The sequence below is a fragment of the Melospiza georgiana genome, chromosome 1 (assembly GCF_028018845.1).
Source record: "Melospiza georgiana isolate bMelGeo1 chromosome 1, bMelGeo1.pri, whole genome shotgun sequence".
NCBI classification, from domain to species: domain Eukaryota; kingdom Metazoa; phylum Chordata; class Aves; order Passeriformes; family Passerellidae; genus Melospiza; species Melospiza georgiana.
This window is the reverse complement of record NC_080430.1, coordinates 101,600,273-101,624,230: the sequence shown is the minus strand read 5'-3', so window position 1 is coordinate 101,624,230 and position 23,958 is coordinate 101,600,273. Positions and strand designations below refer to the sequence as shown.

Genomic DNA, 23,958 nt, shown 5'->3' with positions numbered 1-23,958 from the left:
ATTGCTTAGGCCAAGATTTCAGCTCCTCTTGGGCTGAGACTTCATCTGTTCTCCTGTCAGGCTCTGACTTTGGTTCTGGGCCCATCTTGGGCCACGATTTTGACTCTGGGTCCTGCTCAGGATGTAAATTCAGCTTTGGCCCTATATTGAGCTGCTGTTTCCACTCAGCTCCATCTTGGTCTGCAACTTTTTCTCCTGCCTGTTTCAGGCCAGTACTTGAGCGCCAGCCCCACACTGGTCATAGGTTTGGCTCTGGCTGTACATTACTCTTTGAGCTGGGCTCCATCCTCTGCTCCTCGACCCTGTGTCTTCATCTCCAAGTTGGTATCAGGCTTCAGCTCTGGCCCCTGGCTGGGCTGTGGTTTTGGCTCTGGTCCCATCAGGCTGTGACTGCAGGTCTGACCTCTGTTCAGGCTGTGAGTAGAGGTCAGGAGCCACCTTGGGCCTCTATCATGTCTCCAGCCCTGTCTTGGGCAATGGTCACAGCTCCAGAACCCATCCTGAGCCACAACTTTGATTCTGGTCCCATCTTGGTTAATGAGCTTGTCCCCAGCCTGATACAGGGCTCTGAATCCAGCTCAGGCTCCCATGTCTGCTCTGCCCCTGCTTGGTCTTTGACTCTGCTCTGCCCTTCTCAGTTCATGACTTTGGGTCCAGCCTGACATGGGGCAGCAACTTTGGCTCTGGTCCCTGCTTGGGCTGTGACTGGTGCCAGATTGAGCTGTTAACCTCAGCTTTGTAAAGATACTGGAGTGAGACTTCATCTGCTCCCATCTGTAGCAGCAGTTTGAGCTCTGGCTGCCTCAGGCTGCTACTGCAGCTCTGGCCTAACACTGGGTTGAGATTTTTTTTGTCAGCCCCATTTTTGGCTGTAACTTTGGCTCTGGCCATTGTTCAGGTGGCTGCTTTGGGTCTGACCCCTCCTCAGGAGGCTGCTGTGACTTGGCCACTGTTTGGGCCATGGCTTTGGCTCTGGCCCCGTCTTGGCTTGTGACTGTTGTCTCCAGCCACATCTTCATCTGCAACTTTGGCTTAAGCTATGGCTCAGGCCACAAACTTGGCTTGATTTCCATCTTGGGCTCCTGCTTTGGCTCTGATTGCAGTTGTGGTTCTGGATTGGTATGGGGCTGTGACTTAACCTCTGGCCTGATATTGGCCAGATGCTCTGCCAACAGCTTGATGGTAGATGACAGCTTTGGCTCTGGCCCCAATTGGAGGCTATTACAGCTCTTATTTGGGCTGCTACTTCAGCTTCATTCCTGTGTCAAGCTGTGGCCTAGACTCTGGCCACATGGCCATCCACATCTTTGTCTCTGCTTTGATACTCAGTTGCAACTTTGCCTTTGGTCTCTGCTTGGTTCATGACTTCTGCTTTAGCTCATTTCAGGCTGCATCTTTTGCTTCTTGGGCAGTGATTTCAGCCCTGTTCCCTGTTCAATGACTGGTGGCTATTTTCAAGCCATGTCCACTGTAAGGCCATGAGCTTGGCTCAGTTTTTGGATCAGGGCTTCAGCTCTGGTCCCTGCTCCAGCCCGGGTGAGGATCATGGCTTCTGCTCCAGTGCCATATTGAGCTATGACTTGGGCTCTGGCCTCATTTCAAGGCATAAGTTTGACTCCAGCCCTATATCAGACTGTGATTTTAGCTCCAACCCCATCCTGAGCTGTAACATCAGCGGTAGTGCCACTTTTGCTGTATCTTTGGCTCTTGCTCAATCTCAGCATGTCTGTCCTCTGGCCCCTATTTGGGTTGCTATTTGTTCCTTGTCATATCTTGGGCTGTTACTTTGCTTCTAGGGGAAATATTGGGCCATGGCTTCAGCTCTGGCCCCATCTCTCTAGATGTGACTTTAGCTCCATTGCAATTTCAGGCCATGATTTCAGTTCCAGACACATCCTGGGCCTCAGACAGGTCTGGCCTAATACCAGGTTGCTACTTCAGCTTCAGTACCTGTTTGGTCTGTGACTGTGGCTAGGGCTGGATAGCAGGTTGTGGCTGTGCCTGTAGCCCCATGTTGATCTGTGGCTTCATCTCAGTGGCATTTCTGGGCACGATTTCAGCTCTGGCCCAATATTTGGCTGCGATTTGGATGCCTGGAGAAGTTACCTAGAACAGAAGCTAGACAGAGTAAGAGAAATAAAGTAGGTATTTATTAAAAAGGCCTTCTAAGATTACACCGTGCGCAATACAAGAGCCTGGTGACCTTGGTTCACAGGCTGGAAAAGGATTGTTTTTTTCACCTGTGAAGAGAACTTGCTAACACTTTATATCAAGTTCAGAGTTATATACTAATGCAGTACAGAATCTGAAAAATAAGAGAGCTAAAACTTCATCACCTTCAGTTGCTGCCCTGTCTTGGACCACTACTTGGCTCCAACTCAAATTTGGCTCTGGTCCATGCTTAGACAGTGAGTGCCACAGCAGTCTGGCAGCAGTGTAGGCTCTGGCCCTAACTCTGGCCATGGCTTTGGTTCCAGCCCATCTTGGGTTATGAACTTTTTGGCTCTGGCACTGCCTCAGGTGGTGATTGCTGTTCTGTCCTGATACTGGGCCATAATTTTTGTTCCAGTCCCAGTAGGGATGTTATCTTGACTCTGGGCCCACCTTTAGCTGCAATTTTGGCTCTGGACAGTGCTTGGGCTTTGATTTTGTCTCTTCCCCATCTTGAGCAGCAACTTAGACCCAAGCCAAGTAAGGAGTTGTGATGTTGGCTCTGGCTCTGCACTGGTTTGCAGCTTCAGCTCCAGTCACATCTTGGATTGTGATTTCAGATCTGCCCCCTGCTTGGACCTTCACATCTACTCCAGTTCCATCCTGGGGCCCCAATTTTGGCACAGATTCCCTGTTTTGATCACAGCATGTACTCTGGACTCATCTTGGGATCCCAATTGCAGGCACAGTTTCAGGTCCAGCCCCTTGGTGATGCTGTGCAGTGGTGTTTACATGTGAGGCTGGCAGCAGACAGCAGTGGGAGAGGTGGCCAAAGCAGCCATTTCCCTGCTGTACATGTATTGATAGATGTCTCAGTCCTGGTCTCACCAGATTTCTGAAGCTTTGCAGAGGTGGAGGGACCCACACCCCACCCACCCTCTAGAGCCTGAAGGGACAGCCCTTTCCCATGAGGATGCTGAACAGCGAGAGGTAAAAAGGCAAGCCCTGGTAGCACTGACTGAATGGTCCTACAGGCAATAGAAGATGCTGCTGGGCTTCTCTCTGGGCTTTTCACCTCACCAAGGACTCCTGGAACTCACTGGGCACTCCCTTGGTTGGGTCACTTGTGGGCTGCCTCAGGGGCTCTTGGTGCTGTGGCCAAACTGCTTCCCCAGGCCATGGCACCTGCTCCCCTGTCCTTCTCTGCTGCTGAAGGCTCTCACCGATGCTGTTCCACCTTAAGGGACACTGCTGCCACACGAGTGTGCCAACTGTGCTGGCCTGGGCACCAGAAGGAGACGCTGTCCCCAGGTGCCCCTTGCTGCCAGCCATGCAGACTCACGCTAAGGCAGACTGTCACTAACAAGAACTGCACCTCAGTATCATGGCAATAATTTATAAGTGAGATACAGGACAGAAGTCAACTTTAGCTTAGTTAAAACTGCAGAATGGCTGGGTACCTGCTGGGCACCAAGTGGCATTACATTCATTGGGCAGCCCAGGAAACTCCCCAGGTGCTCTCTGCACTAACAAGGCAGAGGTTCCACAGAAGGCCAATTTGAGACAAGATCATCAAGCATGTGACTAATTGTCACAAAAGCTCTCCAGGTCAGACTTCTAAATTCTTGAAGATTTCCCCTCTGGCTTTGTATAAATGGATCCATGTAACTCTGTGCTTTGTCAATTGACATGCTGGGTGGAGGAAGTGGTTGTCCCAGAAACTCCTCAAGCTTCTCCATGCTGCAAAATTGACCACCTACAGAGAGGAGGCACTTGGCAAGAGTCCCCATGAGCTGTTCCTGCAGCCACAGAAATGATCACACAGGACAGTCAACTCCAGGTCAATCAGCTTTTGTACTTGGCATGAGTAGAGATGGATCAATAAACACTGGAGTGGTCACAGGCCAGCTGGGCAAGGGGAAGGGCAGGAAGAGGTGCTGTAATGAACAAGTTCTAACATGTCTCAGGGCTAAAAACTCATCCTAGGACACCAAGGTGCTCCTGTGCAATCCCTGCCACGTGTAAGTTGCACTGGAAGAGTCCCATATGTGGCCCCAGACTGAAAGTGATCATGCAGTGTTACTGGGGCACACTCGGGGCTTTGCAGGGTCCTGCAGGACATGGGTAACACTGCCCCCAAAAGTGGGAAATCAGAAGAAATGCTAACATCAGAAGACTGTGTGCAGGGGGACAGTACTAAAAGAGAAAAACAAAATAGCATCTATTAACTCTAGTCCTTTACAGTAGTACGTAGCAGTGTAAGAGTTCACAGAAATATTTTTTTAATAATTTTTATCAGAAACATGGCACTTTACATCTTCAGGTCACTGAATATACAATGATTATTCCTCACAACATCCCTGTGAGGTAGGCATTAGATTGCAGTTACTATTTAACATGTGGGCAGAGGCAGAGAAGTATGTAATGAATCCTGCACAATTAAGTTAATGAAGTTCAACTCACTTAAACATGGAGAAGCCCTCAGTGACTTGAATGAGAATGGGACAATGGGGCAGAGCTGATACTTCATCAGCTGTATTTTTTTCACTCCAGTCAGTTGCAATGCTCAGGATCCAACTCTATTGCTTCCCCATATCCCCCTGAAAAAAGCACCTTTGTTAAACAACTTACACATGCTGAGTTGCTACAAAGTGAGATCTGTAGTAGAAATAGGAAAAACAGACTTCAATTCAGCCTACATTTGAATAAAACTGAGAGAAGTTTGCCTGCCCAGCCAAATAGAACACTTTCAACTGTAGTCCTTTATACATCTGAGACAGCATTGCAGCCTTCAGGTATGAATGTTTGCTTGACTTAATCTAGGGGAAAAAAGTTTGGTAGACTGTGATCGCTGTCTCAGAAATCATGCTTATTTTAGTCAAATTGTTTTACTGAGGGAGGAGGAGGAGGAACTTTGGGGTTTAACTCTAACTTTCCATGTGTTTAAAAAGCCCCTTAGTATAGCAATTTCTCAAATAAACTTTTCTTTCATATTTTTTTTTTTTTTGTTTCAAAAATGAAATAGAGCAAGTTTGTAAACTTTAACACAATGAACAAATCCTAGTGTTTAATATACAATTATTGATTTTAATGACTTTGTACTGTAAATCAACTTCAGGAAACAAAGTACACTTGACAGTATGGCTACTGTGATTAACTCATCTTCCTATAGCTTTCAGTTGAGATTTCTGAAGAGATGCACTGTTCAAGAAAGATTCATAGTCTCAGCCCATAAACCACAGCAGCCTGGCTGAAGCCAAGGAAGCCACTGTAATGAATTCCTGCCGAGCAGCTGATCCATAAATTCCTTCATGTGCAGTATCATTGACAACGGTCTGCTCCAAACTGAGAGATGATCACGATTGAAGAGGCTTGGGTCCACGTGCTCTAAAAATCTAAACATGCTGCTCTTCCCAACAGAGAAATCTTCATTCTTATTTAATGGAAGACTCAGTCTAGTGGAACCATGCCTGTGCACTATGATGGGAGAAGAACAGAGTAGTGGCTCTTGGCAGAAATCGCCTTCATTTTGAGGAAGAGGGTGTGGGGGAAAAAAAAAAGAGGGAAGAGTAATTCTTAACATTATTACCAAGGGACATGTTAACTTCTAATCTGAGATTTACTTTTCCTTCTGAAAATTGAAACTTTTAGGTCACAACCTCTTCCCCAAGGAACTTTAACCTTTAAATCCATGTAGCAATTGTTGTCTCCAGACAAAGGGTAAAAAATATAAAAGAAAAAAAGAAAAAAAAGCTCAGAAGTGCACTTTGCATATCCTGCCTCACAAATGGTTAAAGTGCTAAGTTTTATATATCCAAAAATTAAGCATCTCTCCTACTCCTTTATTTTTTTAAATGAAACTTTCTCTTTGGTTTCTTGTATCTTCCCTGTAATTTTATCCTTCGTTTCCTCCATCTTCTCTGTAATTTTATCCTTTGTTTCCCCCATCTTCTCCGTAATTTTATCCTTTGTTTCCCCCATCTTCTCTGTAATTTTATCCTTTGTTTCCCCCATCTTCTCTGTGATTTTATCCTTTGTTTCCTCCATCCTGTCTTGTAGGTATTCCTTTACTGGTGGTGGTGTGGACATGTAGCCGTGCTTACGTAGGTATTTAACAGTGACAGATGTTCCTCCCAAAGTCACAGTGTATCTGGCAGGAGTTGCAATCTTAAAGAAACCAAAGAATACACCACATAGATAAAATAGGAAAATAACATCCAGCGAAAGGTATTTTTTTGTGTTGAAAATCTATTTTGACCAGTGTCAGATTCTAAAGGTATCTTCAATTTATAATGAAATAAGCCAGTTTACAGTGCATCCCCTAGAAATGCATACCTTTTACTTTAAGTATCATTTTGTCAGAGCCAGCAAGGGCATTAGATCTCCCTTAAAAAAACTCAACACACAAACCCTCCCTGTGCAGCTTGCAGACAAGCATTCGGCATCTTGATGCAATTCAGAACAGACTGCATGTGAACACCGAGTTTCTTCCAACACTTCCAGATCTCCCAGCTATAACAACATCTTTATATTTAACTGTATTTATTTATTGGTCTCTTTTAGACAAAGGAAAAGTTGGAAAGAGTCGTACTTTCACATTTTGTTTGGGAAAGTAACCCATGTGAAAAAAGGCAAGAAGGGCATCACTTTTAGAAACAAAACAAATTGAGTGGCATGTACAGCGAATACTGTACCTTGTTTTTGAATGGTCTGACATGTTTCAAGTTTCCCAAACACAGACTTTGCACATATAAAGCAACAAAAGGAAACCCAAACCTGAATATAAGTAATTGATTCAAATGACAATGAAAATACTTGAGAGTGATGGACATCTAAGGGGAAGACAAAAAATCATTTAGGATAAAAATAACTGTCCTTTTATCTGAAATTCAATGAAGTGTTTAGACTTAACCTCTTTGTCCCTGCTAATTATGTCAGGGATACAGAAGAATAACTTAATTGTCATCTCAGAAGGCTGCAATACCTCCGCAGCAAAGAAGTTATTTTAGAAATACTCCTTGAAGTCTATTTTAGATAGACTCCTTGAAGGAACACAGGACGCATATCAACTTGCATGGGACTATTTTTACCACAAAATGAATGCTTAAGTACATGCAGCTATCGAAGAAAGCTAATTAATTCTTTCTGCTGTAAACAAGTAAACCCTGTTTAGTTCACCAGGCAAGACTTAGAGCTTATTTACAAACTATAATTATACTTACTTTATACAATGCATATGCAGTTAGTGCATTTCCACTCTGGGAATTTTTCAGGATGTCTACTACGCTGTCTGGTAAGCCAATCAACTCTAGGAATGGAACAACATTCACCCCACTATAAAAGAGAAAAACACTGGTAACTTGAATGGGAATTTGAAACCTGAACAGTAGAGTACTATTTCTTTATTACACAAACTTCCTAATTTGAAAATAAATTTTTTTTTATCTAAACAATAAACTTACAAGATTTATGTTTCTGACCTTAATAAAATTAATGTTCTTTTCAGCATTTCAAAAGGTGACCCATTTATATTATCTCTGTTGGATGGAATGGTTTCTAACTTACCTGTGTCCCAGTTTATGTTTGAGGTAAGTAGATGTAACGGTGGTAAGACAGCTACTCAGGTTCCAGCTGTGCACGTTCAATTTCATGCTCTGTTTTGCCTAAAATTACCTTCTTTTTCTATTAAAATTTCAGACAATGTTCTCCATTCACTTCTAAATATATCAAACATGGAATGTGGCAAAAGAAAAGGAAGCAACATGTCACACAGACAAGACTTCAGGGGCTTTGTGCTCAGTTCTTCTACTGTGTCAATATAAGCTGGCAAGATGGTGGAGGGAGCTCCTATAACAATTTCTTTCTATTTGACATACAGGAAAACACCAAAAGAGAAAGGAAAGCTCATCTTTATATTATAGAAGAAAGCTACACGCAGTTATAGAAGACCTGAGTTTCCAATATCTGGCAGTTTATATTATTGGTACCATTATCTATTTCTATCTAATATTTTAAGCGTTCTTCTGAGCATGCAATCACTTTAGCATCAAGAACAGTAACAGGCAGTAATTTACCAACAGTTAACTAGAACCTACAGTCTGAGTAGAGAGTAGGGAATTCCCAGAGTAGGGAATGGAGATCTAGTAGGAGCTGAAACACAGCTCTAACTGTGCCATTTCATAAACCACTGCTGTTTAGTCTTGTATGACCAGTCATCCTGAGAGTTATTTTTCCACTTCAAGAGAGCACTGCTCCTGTGGTATAACAAACTGAAGCTTTGTTATAATTAGTTTAATTAGTTTCTAGTTGAATATTTCAGTTGTTTTCATCTGCCAAATACCTACTTTAGCAGCAGGCTTTAGAGTTTCAAGAAAAGTAATCTTCACTCAATGTGAAATGTCTGGACATAAGCATCAACCTGAATTTATTCAAAGCAAAATATTTTTATAGTTCAAGACCTTTATTCCTCTGACATGAGCTAAATTTAGAATGACATTTGGATCTATAGCTCCCAGAAAGGGCAATTATGCCAGCTGGTTAGAGTAACTAAAACAAACACTTGTGCAGTAAGGCATTCTGATGTCAGAGTTCCATCCTTGCCACCACAAACCTCGTTGTTTCATGCTTTCTATTATTAAATATACAACACCAGCAGTCCAGAGATAAACATTTGCTTATATTTAGCAAACTATTTCCAGATAAATAAAACCTCTTTCATCTGAACTAGCAAACTAGCAGCTCATAATTGATGTAGTAGTTTTTTCTGATAAATGCCATTTTCCAGAATGGTGTCTAGGACATGCTGTAACTAAAAGAAACTAAAATTAGAATACTTAGTTTATTTTTTTTTTAACCACACAGATATTTAATCTTCAATTAAAAAGTATGGTCTACAGCAGCATTTTTTTCAGTTGATGGCAGGAAAGACAGGAAACAGAAACAAAAAAGGAGGGGATACACATTGTGAACAGCTAAGGGAGGTAAATCCATGAAATGAAAATCCAGTTATGAGGAAGGACTGGGGATGAAGTCCAAGGGCAAAAAAAAAAAAGGTCTATAAAGATCTCAACTAGCCATTCATAATCAGGATTCCAAATCCCTATCTTTACCTTTTGAGAGATTACTAATAATTTCAATGCTGTTTACATCCATTCATCATTTTGGAGAGATGAGCATACCTGTAAACGTCAGCACCATACCTGGTACACAGCAATAACTGCATGGTAATAGTATCTACATGACACTCTCATGAATCCTATATACTTCCAACATTACCCTTATGCTTTAGTCAAAAATGTAGCCACATTTCTCTTGTAAGTATAAAGGCACTTTTTAACAGGCAAGAATAATTTATATGTCCATTCACTAGTAGATCTCAATTCAACCATGGTACTGGGCACGGCAACAAAATACCAACTTACTTCATGGCTGCATAGTAAAAGGATCCAAACCATACACTGGAAGTCACAAGGTGCACTGGAACCATGACTTTCCCATACTGCTTAAAAGTCTTCTTGAACCTCTGAACAAGACTAATTGATTTATCTTGTAATGGATCAGGTTCGGAAGAATCTGACTCTGCAGGGCTCTGCTTGGGCGCATCAGTGGCTGAAGGCAAAGGATTTCTCTCTTCTGGTACTCTGTGAGAAGTGTCTGCTGGCTGTGATGGAAAAGCAGTTTTCTTTGAGGCAAAGTGAGCTGCACCTGCATGAAGACATCGTTTAGGAGGGTCCAGTGCCAGAATCACTTTGCATCCCACATTAGGCAGCACAGACTGTCCTTTTAAGCACTGAAAGACACCGGTGCGAGGGAAGAACCAACACGTCCCATGAGCCAGCTGAGATGCAGAATGGAGCAGACTCCGCTGCATTTTGGAGAAGTGGGGATGAAGTTTCTGTAAAAAAGAAACAACAGTAAACAAACTGCATTTCAATGGTGTGATTTCTGCTTGCTCCAACGCCACTTACAATTCTCAAAATTTAAATGGCTTCCTATTCTACTTTAAAGAGGTTTTCTTTATCTTCCTTTGCAGAAATAGTTATGTTCTGAAATGAAGGAAATAATTTTCTAATTTTTTCAGCATTCTGAACTAAAATAGTCTCTTCACATAACATATTCTGCTCCTCACTGCCAAAATGATTGCAATACTCCCAAAAAAACATTCTTAGGAGTTTAAGAATCTACTTACTTCTACTGCTTTTATCTACATAACCTGGCACAGCCATTGAAAAGTTACCCTTAAACTTCACTTATAGTAGCATCTGATAACTTGAGTGAACCTTGAGCCTACATAAATGCATTATAAATTCACTGAAGTAAGTGTGCAATTAAAATTTATTTTTGGTGCCAGTGCATTCTTAGTTTTGGTAAAATTTTTCATGTTCTATACTATTTTCAATAGAAGTTCATAAAATTGAAAAAGTCCAATAGAAATATTTATTAATGATCAAGCAATAGCCTAAATAGTAACAAATGTAACTGCAACAGTCTGTCAGTAACACCTGTCAGGAAGGGGGAAGGTACTGTTGAATGTCATGTATTAACATGAGCAAAACTGAATTGCAATTTTCCAAACATTGCAACGCAAAGAATATTTTAAAACTGTGGAATAACTCAGTTAACTTTATGATTTTGAATATTTACCAATTACTCCTGAAAGTTTGAAACAACTATTGAGAGCTTCCCCACAAAAAAGAAAAGAATTTAGTTTTGCATGCATAGAAATAATTTTTACCCCCCAAAAAGCATGCTTTGAAATTGTGAAATACTTGTTCCTTTCCTTTATTCAATGGTTGCAAGCTACAGAACTAACAAAAAAAAGGTGATGCTAATTGATGTAACAAATGCCACTTAAGTTACTTACCTTACGAGTTTTGTACATTACCAATGCTTTTCCATTTTCACTTATCACAATTCTTTATCCAAACTAGAAATCATTGAAATTTAATTGAAACGTCATATATGCTTTCCCTTCACCTTAGATATATGCCAGGTGCTTTAGCAGTGAATTTTTCTAGGCTGTAGAAAATGATCAATACTTCCTAACATAGGAAGAATTTAAAAAAAAAAAAGAAATGGAAACCATACATACCCTTTTTTACTTTCTAGATACAGTAAGGTGTGTATCTTCAAAAAGTTGCAACTCTTCCACTAGTTCCCCACTTTTCAAATATATGTCTTGAACACATTGAGGCCCCTGCTAAAGTGAAAAAAGGGCACATTTAGAGAGATAGCAACAAGAGCAAATTAATCCTGTGAAGATTTATTTCTGATCCACCTGAAAAATTGCAACTGAAAAGTTATTGGTGTAAATTCCCTTTAGAATACTGACATGCTAATGGGAGATTTTTTCTGTGTAATTTTAGAAGTTCCTCAACTTTGAATTACTGTTCTCTTCCAAGAGAGGAAAGTTTCATAATCCAAATGGATCTGTTGGAACAGTCCTGCCTGTATGTTTTCTAGGTAGCTTTATGCTACTGTTGTACTTGAATTAACAGAAATTACTAGAATTACAATGTTTGATGTGGGGACAAGACGAATTCCCAGGTTGCAAACTCCCTGGGAACCTCTGCATTGCTTGTGACACACACTTTGGTTGGACTCCTGCTAACAAAAGGTACTGCATCAACGGGGAAAAAGGAACTGGTGTCTCTTTATAAGGAACTAGTTACTCTGTCCTGTTGACAGAGTATGAACTTGGTGGGAGTCAGGAAGTGCTGCTGCTGCTCATGGAGCAGTAAATCAGCTACAGGTACTGGCTCTCCACAACTCAGTTTTCTTTAAGACTTCATGTGGTATGTCTAGCTTTACAAGAAGCAGAGATTCTTGCTTACTTCTGAAATCCAAATGCAATTGCTTCTCAAAACAAGAAGTAGTGCAAACACTCAGTAAAACTCAAGTGTTCAGATGGCACTCCATCATATGCCAACTACTTAACTGATTTATAGAAACTGTAACAACAAACTTGGAACATGACAACTGCATTCCTTGCCTACTGCCACTTACAGCTCTTTCCTGAGGGATAACATTCTCCACAGAGAACTGTTTTCCTCTCTCGCTAATAGTACACAGCACTGAGTGTCTGCCCTAAGTAGATTTTCTCAATATCCAGCCAGCAGACTCAGCAAAAGGCATCCACCTATGGGAATCTGGAGGCTCTTGAGTCAGACTTCTACTGTTCACCAGTACCCTATTGAAAAATATCTGGTTCAAACAAGCTCTGCAAATTGCAGCATGGGGGAAACCATAATTTTAAGTAATTTATGTTATTAACAGGACACTGCATTCCAGCAGCCTTGGGAAGAGATCATTCTTCAGCACAAGACTGAGAAGCTGAACAAGAATTTCTGAATATTTTCCATTCTTTGTAGTGTATTTGCAGCAGCACTTCTCAGAGCACTGTTTCTAGGTTTTGCATTCTAGCACTGTCCCAGCACCTCTGACCCAGCACAGTGGCTGCAGAACATCTGTGGAGGAAATGGTTCCGTTCTCCTGAGTGTGGGTCACCACTGTGTCCAATGCTTGTCAGGCAGCACATGACACTGCTGTGATCAGTAAATGAGTTTCAAGGTCTTTGCTCACCAAGTTACATGCACCATGTAAAACTTAAATACAGAATGTCACCAATGGCTTTAGAGCACAGAAGGTTTTGAGGCTATTACAAGAATTTCCATGCCACTTTTTGTTCCTAGACTCAGATGGACTTGAAAGTCATTAATTAAAGGCTTTTTTCTCCATGATGCATGATGTGGTAGGTCAAAAGGAATGCTATCTAAACATCTACAGTAGACCCTGAAGAGGTTTTGCACCTTGTAAGCAGATAGTATGGTTCTAGTGATATTCTGCATAACTGCTTACTGTTTGTTTCTCCACTTTAAAATGTGGAGAAGCACAATAGTTTGATAGATAAGGAAAGGGTAAGATATGACAGTGCTTATGTTTGAGAGCATAAAAGAAAACATTTTTTGAAACAAGGTAAAAGTTTTCCTAATGACCTTACTGTGTTTCACAGGGAAATGCTTTGCTTATTTAAATGAACAAAGGAGAGCCCTTTTGAAGTGTTGGTACATTGAGTTTTACACTGCTGTCCAGAAGCACGGCATGAGGGAACTATTATAAAGGTTACAGCATGATGTAGAAAAGGCACATGAATAAAGGAATGCATTAATACAGCATACACTATGTAAATTCATTTTAAAGAAGCAAATATTTTTAAAGAGGTGATGGGTGCAGCTGCTCAATTGTTATACTTCAGTTACTTGGCTCAACAATGCAAACAAATTTTTATCAGGACATATAAAGTACACAATTATTATGGTTGGAGATACAAATATATATGAAACTAGCTGTTTCATCCCTCTAAAACATGAGATGAATACAGAGAAACTTGTGATTTAAGACAATTAGTGAGAGGAAGTTCCTAAAACCCTGTGCACTCAACAGGCAGGAGGAAGTGTGTCAGCCTATGGATCTGAGACAAGAATTTCTTCTCTAAGCATAATACTTCTCAAAGAAATTACTGGAGCCACACAAGCTATACAATTGCCCCTGTAACTTTAGGTTGTTAAAAACACTCAGATTCTAAGGAAGTCAGGACAGTAACCTGAATGTTACCCACAATTGCACCTAGTGACTTGTGAGAAGTTGCTTCTTCATTTTAGCGTGTTTAACATTTTTCCTGCTGCAAAGATACAAAAAAGGACAAGAAGGTACAAGCTCCAAATACCAAGGTGAGAAAGCACTTATCTGTGGGGTGGGAGCAGGGGGAAAGGTGCTTTAAAACATCTTAGATCACTTTATTAGTTTTCTCTTTAAAATGCCACAAAGAAAAAAAAATCTGTCTAAGGACAAATATAACTCAAGTTCTCTGCTCCAAGAACTCCATGTGGTCAGTGACAGAATAGATATTAGCTACAGAAACCATGAAATGCTACACAGACACTTGTGATATGGTCTCCTCTTCAGCACTGTCACATCCCAGCTAACTATTTAGTAAGATCTCAAGCAGACTGCAAATTGAGCTGTAGAGATATTGGCTGCTCAAGACAAACTCCTGGTTGCGATTCTTGGACATCCATTTAATTCCTAAAGGCACCCTTGTCTCGTGGTGAGCTGCTAACAAGGCCTCTGACATAAAGGGAGTACTCCAGGGGCCTCTTAAGGAAAAGAACAGATCAGCTTCTCATGGCAGTGCTGGAGGTTTTGCTTAGGAAACTTCTGTACTTGTGTTATAATTCAGATCAGCTTTGGCATAAATCTGATATACTACAAAAGCATCCTAGCTCTTGCATTTGCTCTACTTTCCAGTGATAATTAGGAAGCAGATATTAGATTTGCTTTTTGTTCCTGAGGACAAAAGAAGTTCAGGAATTTTAAATGCCACAGAGCTGGTTTAGGTGACTGTCGCAGACTCATTGGCTTTGGATGCGTGCGAACACGTTCTATGCCAAAAAAACTCTGGGAGATCTTTGGAAAACACAGAAGTAACAGGCCTGGCCAATACAGGTATGGCAAAGGCTGCGGTGGAAATTTACTGTTGGAAAGAGAAAACGTGTCAGAGAAACTTTCATCAGGATAACCTGTCTAAAAATGCTACAATTAATGTTTTTGAGTTACCAGAAAAATTAAAATACAAGAAGTTGGCAGTGCATAAAAGATGGCAAAAACTTTAGTGTTAAGATAATGGCAAAAACTTTAGTGTTAAGTTTGTTTGTAAAAGAGGTCAGAAAGCATCTGAGGGAATTGAGGGTATAGTATATGCAGAGAACACTGGATTATTTTCTCAGTTGTACCAGAAACACTCTGGACACAATATGTAAATATGGATGACTTTAAAGCATTTTCACTTGTTCTGTTACTGTTTAAAAAAAGAACATTAATTATACCACAGGAGAGTTCCCAATGAAAATCCATGAGCTTTTTCTACTCCCAAGGCACCTTTCTATGGAAACAGAGAATTAATTTACATTCTTGTCATATTTAGTGTAAAATCTAGAAAACTTAAAGAATTGTGTGTGGCAGACAGAGTAGAATTTAGAAAGGAAACAAATCAAGTTTTCAGAAATCCTTTTCAACTCATCTTTCAGATGGCATAAAAAGCAAATACAGAGCTCTCATCCAAGCAGCTCAGTTTAATAAACAACACCACCATATTGCTTATATTTTTACTAAATATAATAAAAAACCCCCAAAGCTTGTTTTCAGATTTAACTTGTTCTTTTCAAGCACTCATTTACAGTGTATATAAAAAAACCCCAAAACTGATTTTGCCAAGCTTATAGACCAAAATAAGAAAATAGGAAAACCACAATTGAAAACATATATAGGTGTCCTAAAAGTCTGGGAACATATTTTAAAATAATTTTAAGACTAGTGCAATACATGCAAAGCATTGTTTTTCTTAAATTCAATGTAAAATAAAACTATAAACCTCTTGGTAACTGGAAAGGGTTGGTACAGCATGGAGTCACTAAGCATGGATAGGAAAGTGGCAGTGCACAGGGACTTTTTATGCTTTGTATTAATACCTTGAGTGCATGAATGAACATTTAGAATTTCTATTTTGATCTTTACTACTTTTGCAGTATTACTAAAACTATCTGTTATTCATTCTAAACTAAGAAAATTGCTTGTAATTTGAAGTTTGGGCATCATTAGCTGTGTAGTTTTGTCTACCACTCAGGACTGTCTGAAAATATAACACCACATTTTAGGTTAAAGGGAATAATGCAAAATAAGTCACAGTGGAATTTATTGAAAACTTGGTAAAATCATGTTAAAATGGATAAAAGACTAAACCCTTGCAGACAGACAACCCTAAAGCATTAGCCCTATCCTACCTCTACACTATTTTCACTTAGTAAATGCTATGCTATAATTTTTTTAATTGATCATATTATTACAACTCAACACTGCTAAGTGGAGAAAAGACAACAACTTTGTTACTCTTATTTTACCTAAACTACTCTTCTTGCTAAAACACCCTAAGCAAAATCAAAAAAGTAAAATAAACTTTTCCACAGTCCTTACACACCGAATAATCTTCACTGCTACAATCTTCTGATACTCAAATATTAAAAAGGACAAGAAGAAGTAGCTTTAGGAAGAATAAAAGATACTGCAGACATGTGTAAAGTCTGCACATTGGATTCAGAGGACAAATAAAGGAGGAGAACGTAATGCAATGCCTGTGTGTTGAATTATACATCTGGAATGCTAAACAGGAGCCTTAGCACAGTCAGTACGTCCGTGGTAACTCCATTTTCCTCTGGGATGGAAAGTACTGGATCCTAAGGTTGCATGTAGCTGACCATTATATGAAGATGTGAATGCTCTCTCTCAAATGCTTCTCAAAGAAAGGATCACAATCACCTGTAGTGCTTTCTGCTCTTCAGAACTGGTTTTAATGGCTGGTGCTATTCCATCTGTTACCGCTGGTTCCTTCTTTCACAAGTTTCGTTCTGCCCTCTACTGAATTTTTATGTAAGTACAACTCAACAAAAAGGTCTCTGCTGTGTATGATTCTGTCCAACAAGTGCTGCTGGATCATCCTCTGTATCAGTTCCAGAGCCTCTCAGATTATAGGCACATGTCAAAGAAAAAATTGGCTTTTAAAGTGCTATCTGGTTTGATTTTTTTGGTCCACTTATCACTCTACAGACATGTATGCAATAAGCAAGGCAGAGAAATTATGCTTATAGATTGCAACTAAGCTTAAAAATAGGCATATTATATATCTATGCCAAAAAAGGCCAAAAAAGCCTTATGTTAGTTAAAAGCAGGGGCTGTATTAATCTGTTTCTTCACGCTACCTTCCACTTTAGGCTAATGATCAAAATAAGATCTGATTCTCTTTCTACTCCACTCAGGTAGTAACTTTCTGAATCCTAAGGTATCAGTAGTTCATTCCTCCTAGAACACTTGTGCTGGTCTCTCAGAGGGTTTCCAGCCCTGCCCTGCAGGTGTGGGGCTGTAGGGGCATGTGTGTAGTGGTCTGGTGTACAAAGCAGTGGAAAGCTTCCACTGGATAACTAACAGGGGCAGGAAAGGGACTTCACATAAGCAAGCCTCAGATCTACAGTTTCCTGCATATGACTCTGAACTCCCTCAGGAGAAAAACAAACTAACCCACAACTAAACTGATGAGGGGTTAGATGCTAAAACACAAACAAAAAAATACACAGATCAGTTTTCTACACTTCATCAAAACATAGTTTGAGAAGCTCTTAGGATCTTCCCTCTCAATAGTACATTGTATTTTATTTGACACCTCTTTCAACTCACTGAGCATCACTGAGAGTGTTTTGACTCTACACTTTAATACACACTGAAATGCACTGGAAATATGGTTATTAGTTCTATGTTCAGAGTTCAGATCTTTCTTTTATGATGAAATTCAGAGCTGTAGTGCACATCTCTTTTCACTAATAGAGTCGTCAATGAGAGTCAAAAGGTTGCTGCCAAAAACTGAACTCTTGCTCAAGACTTCCTGCTACTTGCAACTTGGATTCTAGCAGCCAAGCTCATTTTTTAATTCATAGCTTTTCTGGTCACTCAGCACATCACTGATATAGACAGTGTGGATGATAATAATTAATATTTAAAGTCTTTGGAATTGTAATAAAATATTTATTAATGAAAAATGTAATGAAACAATTAGAGACACACTGCAGATACAGTGACTTTTACAAAAACAGATGGTGCTGACACAAATAAAGTTCAGCCTTTTTGCCCAGATGAAAAAGGTTGGGTTTGTGCAGCAAGGTTCTGGTGGAGGGTGGGCTATAGGGGTGGTTTCTTTGAGAAGCTGCCAAAAGCTTCCCCCATGTTTGAGAGTGCCATTGCCAGCCAGCTCCAAGAGAGACTCACTGCTGGCCAAGGCTGAGACCATCAGTGATGGTGGTAGAGCCGTGGGATAACACGGCTAAGAAGGAAAAAAAACTGTTGCAGAGATGTAATTGAGGCCAGGGAAGAGCAGAGTGAGAACATGTGAGAGGAACAGCCCTGCAGACACCAAGGTCAGTGAAGGAGGAGGGAGAGGTGCTGCAGGCAGGAGCTGAGACAAGCCAGCAGCCTGTGATGCAGACCATGGTGAGGGCGCCGTGTCCCTGCAGCCCATGGAGGTCCAGAGAGGAACACAGATCCACCTGCAGCCTGCAGGAGCCCACACCAGAGCAGGTGGATGCCAGGAGGAGGCTGTGAACCTGTAGGAAACCCACACTGGAGAAGGTCCTGTAAGGACCTGGGGCAAGAGGAGTCCATGCTAGAGCAGGTTAGCTGAGAGGACTTGTGATTCCATAGGGGATCCATGCTGGAATGGGCTACTCCTGGAGGACTGCACACAGTGGAAAATGACCCACACTGGAGCAGTTAAAGAAGAACTACAGCTCATGGGAGGGAATCATGTTGGAGAGGTTTGTGGAAGACTGTCTGCCATGGGCAGGACTCCCTGCTGCAGCAGGGGAAGAATTTTCCCCCTGTGAAGGAAGGAGTGGCAGAGAAAACGTGAGGAATGGATTGTAACCCTTCCCTGGCCTCCTGTACCACGGAGAGGAAGAGCAGGGAGAGAACTGGGAGTACAGTTAAACCCAGTAAGGAAGGAGGAGCGCCAGGAAGAAATGTCAGGATTTGTTTCACCTCTCATTTCTGTACTCTGATTTGACTGGTAATAAATTCAATCAATTTCCCCACACTGGGTCTGTTTTGCCCATGACAGCAGGCGATGACTGATCTTTCCCTGCCCTCACCTCAACTCAAGAGCCTCTCATTGTATTTTCTTTTCCCAGTCCAGCTGAGGAGAGGGGTAGAGCAGCTTTGGTGGGCACCTGACATCCAGCCAGAGTCAAACTACAGAATACAATCGTAGATATTCAAATACTTTACCGTGACTAATTATAAAAGGCATTTATTAGGAATATGCTTAAACTTTGATCTTAGAATCAGCTTTGTACAGCCTTCTGCCCCACCTTCCACAGTGACTACCAAACCTGTTTCCTTTCTAGCCTTGATAAATGCCATTTTTGCCACCTTGGATCTTTACAGGTCTTGCCTCATTGCTGTTTCTTCTATCCATAACCCAACAGCAAGCAACAGTATTATCAGTATTATCTGTAATAATACATTAAGGGCAAATTATATTATGTAATAATTTCATAAGACACTTAACAACCTCTAAGTACCAAGTCTTTTACTCATCAAATTCACTCAAAATGCTTCTAAAGATGCCCAAAAAACTTTCTCAAGGAAGAACTCTGAAGCCTTACAATTAGAAACAAAGTAGGAATAAAAGTAAACCAGCATGAAACTGGAAAAAAAATCCCAGCTTCCGTAAAAACAGAATTCACAGTGGAAGCATTGGGTTCAAGATTTTTTCTTTTATTCTCTCACCACATTTATTTCACACTTTCAAACACTGAAAAGCTGTCATTTTTCCCAGCAAAAAATACAGAACGTTCATCTTTCAGCAGAATTACTGTTGGCAGACATTCCCTTCCAGTACAAATCTTTTCTAAATATTCAAAGTAAGTGCTGAATTCTCTGTTGTGAATTCAAATTTCTCCATATGGGGAAATATGTGCAGTATCAATCAGAATATCTTGAAAAATTATGTGTGAAGAGGCTGATCATAACATTTACAGAACACACACACACTCTAAACCACAGTCTTCATCTAATTTTCAGTAAACGCTATTCCCAACATCTCTACAAATGAACGTGAAAGGTTCTTATAAAAGAAATATTTTTATTAAGGTCTCAATACCTGAGTGGCTACACCTTCTTGCCCATTATTCAGTTTACTGCTTTACACAGCATTTCTTGCACAGAAGCATGCAAACAACAAAACTACACCATCTACAAGTGTCTGAAAGTGCATCAGATTCAGAGAGCTGTGTCTTTACACCAGAAGGAGCTCTGATGAGACTTTAGTATCAGAACCCTAATAACATTCCTATTCACAGCCTGAAGCAGCAGCATTACAACACTGCTGTATTCAGACTGGGAAAGGAATCCTGTGACTGCAACACTGCAACCTTTGCAAGCTCGCTGCTTTCTGCCAGATGTCATCAGCAAAGCGCAAGGCTTGTGGCTCAGCACAGAAACATGTCTCATCAGAAAGTACTGTCCTATGGCCTCAGACAGCAGCAAGCAAAGGATGCCATCTAATTTTAACATCAGTAAAGCCAGTTTTTAAATTCACAAAATATTAACAGAGAATAGTTAACCGCCTGGTTCACGCTGGGGCTAAGCACTACCACTGCTGTTAAAGGTAAGTGCCGTCACGTTTTACTGAAATCTTTCACCAGCCACTTTTGGAAGAGATTTGCTGCATTTTTATTTCCAACCCATAAAATTAATCCATTGGAAAAAAAGTTATTGATTTGTTTTATAATTTGTTTATGAGCACCTGACTGTATTAACAACCACTCCCTTGCTCCATCCCTCTCCTCAAGGACATGGCAAGTCCTAAAGAGCTGCAGGGGATATCTGCTGCACTGTTCTACAAAGCCACAATCACAGCCACACAACTCGTTTGGTTTACATAAGAACTGTTACACAGGATCAAGGTCAATTCTCAGGACAAGATAAAACAGGAGATGCAGGGAATTAAAATTCATAGCCCATCTAAGTGTCCCTTTCATTTCCTGATGTGAACAAACAGAGCTTTACCGTCCAGATGAATTTATTTCCAAGGGGCAGGGTCATGTCCGGAAATATAACAAAAAATGTGTCTCATTTGAAGAGGATGAGAGGAAAACTGAGTGATGGAAGGCACTGGGCTACAATGGGTTTGAGATTTTTAGAGGAAGCACAAAGTTCCAAACAGAGTAAATCCTACTGTGTAATGCCAATGCCTAAAAGAAGATGTGGCTTCAGTCTTCACCAGACAAAAAGTCCTAAGTAGGCACACCACTCTGGCCTGTCGGCACCTGCTTAAATCACAATTTCTGGACAAAATTTAATATGGACAAAGTGTGTTGGACTTAACACCTGTACTGGTACCTTCAAGACTCAACTAAATTTACAAAAATAGAATCACGGGTGTCATCAGAATAGATCATAAGGATTTTTTAACTGAATAATAACATTTTACTCTCACTGCAATTATACTGGCAGGGACAAAAAGAATAATGTGCGTTTTTTAGAGGTGTCACGATTTAAAACTCAAAAATTAAGAAAAAGTTCTGTAACTTAAAACAGTGCTCTTTTTTGTTGTTGTTGTTATTGTCTCACTGCACAATCCATTCATCTCAAGCAAAAAAATCCACCAGGGGCACATAATTGTCATTAAGAGTCTCTGACCCAGAGTTTGATCCCTGATCTAAAGTGATGGAACCATGCAGTTACCTATCAGCATATCAAGGTAAAATCCTTATGATCCATTCTGATGACACCTGGCTGTCCAGGAAGATTCCCATCAGGTTTTGGGCCCAGGTCTCAGTCCTTTCAGTGATTTCATTCCATTCCTAATACTGAAATATTGATGATTATGAATTTGCTTCAGCATCTAATTTTGAAAATTAGTTCACCTTCAACCACCTGATTTAACACCGAAAAGAACTACGTTGGGTTGTCTTTCCAACCTGCAGGACTAAACTGATTACAAGGAATTTGCTGAGATTCCATTAGCAGTTTCACATTTTTAAAAATCAGTGTTCTTCCTGCTCTTGTGGTTGAATTTCTCATGCCCTTGTCTTCAAGACTAGAACAAACTCCCTGCAGATCCAGAAATGTGACAAGATGCAAACTGAGGGCTCTTATCTGACATTAGGGGATATCACGAGCTCTCTGTCTTGCAAAAACACATTTCAGTTTCCAAGTGATACCTATGAGCATACACAAGAGCTGGGGTGCTTTACCTGCAGAAAAGACCATCCACAGCAGGAGAACTACAAAGAATCTTTTAAAAACCAAACCCGATAAAACTTTTCTTACAGGCGCTATAGCTTGTGAAGCAGACCTGCACACAGTCACACCAGACAAGTCTCTAACTTCTTACATTCTTTACAGACTCCTCAACAGTCTGAATTTATCTACTCAGCCTTTGCCATGTGGAAGCTACCTGATATCCACCTATCCAAATCACCAAATGATTTATTTTTTTTTTATTTCCTGATGGAAGTGCCTTTTAGACAGTGAGTGCAATTCAGTAACGCTGCCACAAGGGTCAGTCGTACCCTTTTTACCTCAAACAGCCATTAAACAGAAAAGGAGACAAACACCTGCTGTCACCCCCACCTCCATGGAGATGGACAGTGGGGACATACTATCCTCTGTGCATGCAATTCCCACACGGAAACAGCTGCAAGTCACATAAGCACAGGCAGCAAAACACATTCCAAACGAGGAACCCGCGCCCTATCTCTTCCCAATGCAGCAAAACTTTGGCAAACCATTTTATGTTTATACTTGTACCAGCAATGACACCTTGGGGTAAACTGAAGAACACTTTCAGTTTAAGAACTGGCTTTGGTAAGGAATTCTAGGACACTTCATGTAGTGCTGTCCAATGTAATGTTCTCTTTCAGGACAGTTGGTAGAGGGAGTTTTGTTAATAGACATTAGTGAGGCTGAAGTAGTTTGTAATAGCTGACATAGATCCATGTTTCACTTAACAGCCTTAACAAAAATTCTGATGACTTCTCTGACTCCCTGGATATACTTAATTAACAGGAGCGGATTGCTAATGAGAAACATAACATGGGGACAACAAAACATTTCTAAAGCCACTTCAAGCTTTCTGAAAAGACAAGACACAGGCTTGTCTAGGAAGAGAACCCCCTTAAGGGGCATAAGCCAGCCGCGGTCCTTCAGTGGTAACATAGAACCATGGAATACGCTGACTTGGAAGGGATCCATCAGGATCATCGATGTCCTGAGCACGGCCAACTCCTGGCCCTGCACAGGACATCCCAAGAATCACACCTTGTGATTGAGACTGCGGCCAAACGCCGGAGCTCTGCCAGGCTGGTGCTGTGACCACTTCCCTGGAGCCTGCTCCAGTGCCCAGCCATCCTCTGAGTGAAGAACGTTCGCCTAACATCCAGCCTGAACTTCCTCGGACACAGCGTCGTGCCGTTCCCTTGGCTCCTGTCACTGGGCACCGGGGAGCCGGGATTGCCGCTGCCCTTCGTGAAGAAGTCACAGCCTGAGCTCCCACCCAGAGATCCCTTCCTCTCCACCCAGATGCTGCAGCAGGAGCCCACGGCGGAACACCCAGGCCCATCCAGCGTCACCTCCCTACCAGGAAATCTCTCTTTCCACCCCGCTTTCTTGGGCCGCGGCCGACATCCTTCAGCGCCGGGCAAGGCGGACCGGGCACCGGGAAGGCACGGCCGGGAGGAAGGCGCCAGCAGCCCGATCCCCCCACAAGCCGGGCCGGAGTGGGATCCCTCCCGATCCCGCCGCTCCCGCCCCGCCGGTACCTCGTGCCGGGCCCGCGCCGCTCCTCAGGGCCCCGCGCGCCTCGGGCACGCGCCTTTGGCACCAACGGCCGCTCCCGTCACGCCCCCCCCACCCGCCCCGCGCAACGTGCGGCGGCGCCCGTCCCCACCATCACCTTCAGGCCCGGCGGCGCCCTCCCACTGCGCAGGCGCCAGCACCGCCCCCCTCTCGCGCGGCCCCCTGGGACTCGTAGTCCCTATGCCATGCTGGGACAGCGCCACCTTTCACACTGCCAGGGTTGGAAGTGACCTTTAAGACCACCCTGCCCAATCGTTAGTCCGGCACTGCCACTTTGACCCCGTAACCCAAATCACCCGGCGCAAGGGCCAGGCGTCTCTTAAACACCTCCAGGAAGGGCGACTCCAC

At 41.8% G+C, this 23,958-nt stretch overlaps 1 protein-coding gene across 2 annotated transcripts; it reads right to left on the bottom strand.

The window, feature by feature from the left end:
* Positions 1 to 4,405: 4,405 nt before the first annotated feature.
* FAM210A (family with sequence similarity 210 member A) lies at positions 4,406 to 23,725 on the bottom strand. Of its 2 annotated transcripts, none has more exons than XM_058025625.1 (5): positions 23,708 to 23,725; positions 11,243 to 11,350; positions 9,573 to 10,045; positions 7,374 to 7,485; positions 4,406 to 6,318 (listed from the first exon to the last, which is right to left on the bottom strand). In XM_058025625.1, the coding sequence occupies exons 3-5, from the start codon at positions 10,019 to 10,021 to the stop codon at positions 5,986 to 5,988; spliced, it is 894 nt and encodes a 297-aa protein (XP_057881608.1). In that variant the 5' UTR covers positions 10,022 to 10,045; positions 11,243 to 11,350; positions 23,708 to 23,725; the 3' UTR covers positions 4,406 to 5,985. The 2 variants fall into 2 exon arrangements, with proteins under 2 accessions (XP_057881608.1, XP_057881599.1); XM_058025616.1 differs by lacking the exon at positions 23,708 to 23,725 and adding an exon at positions 23,574 to 23,660.
* Positions 23,726 to 23,958: the final 233 nt, after the last annotated feature.

What these genes read in the sequence shown, in the direction of transcription:
- FAM210A (XM_058025625.1), bottom strand. Translation starts at nt 10,021, where the DNA reads ATGCAGCGGAGTCTGCTCCATTCTGCATCTCAGCTGGCTCATGGGACG. An exon ending in TTTTACTATGCAGCCATGAA is followed by an intron (nt 7,486 to 9,572) that starts GTAAGTTGGTAT and finishes TCTCTTTTATAG; the next exon opens with TGGGGTGAATGTTGTTCCAT. An exon ending in CTGCATATGCATTGTATAAA is followed by an intron (nt 6,319 to 7,373) that starts GTAAGTATAATT and finishes GGTTTCTTTAAG; the next exon opens with ATTGCAACTCCTGCCAGATA.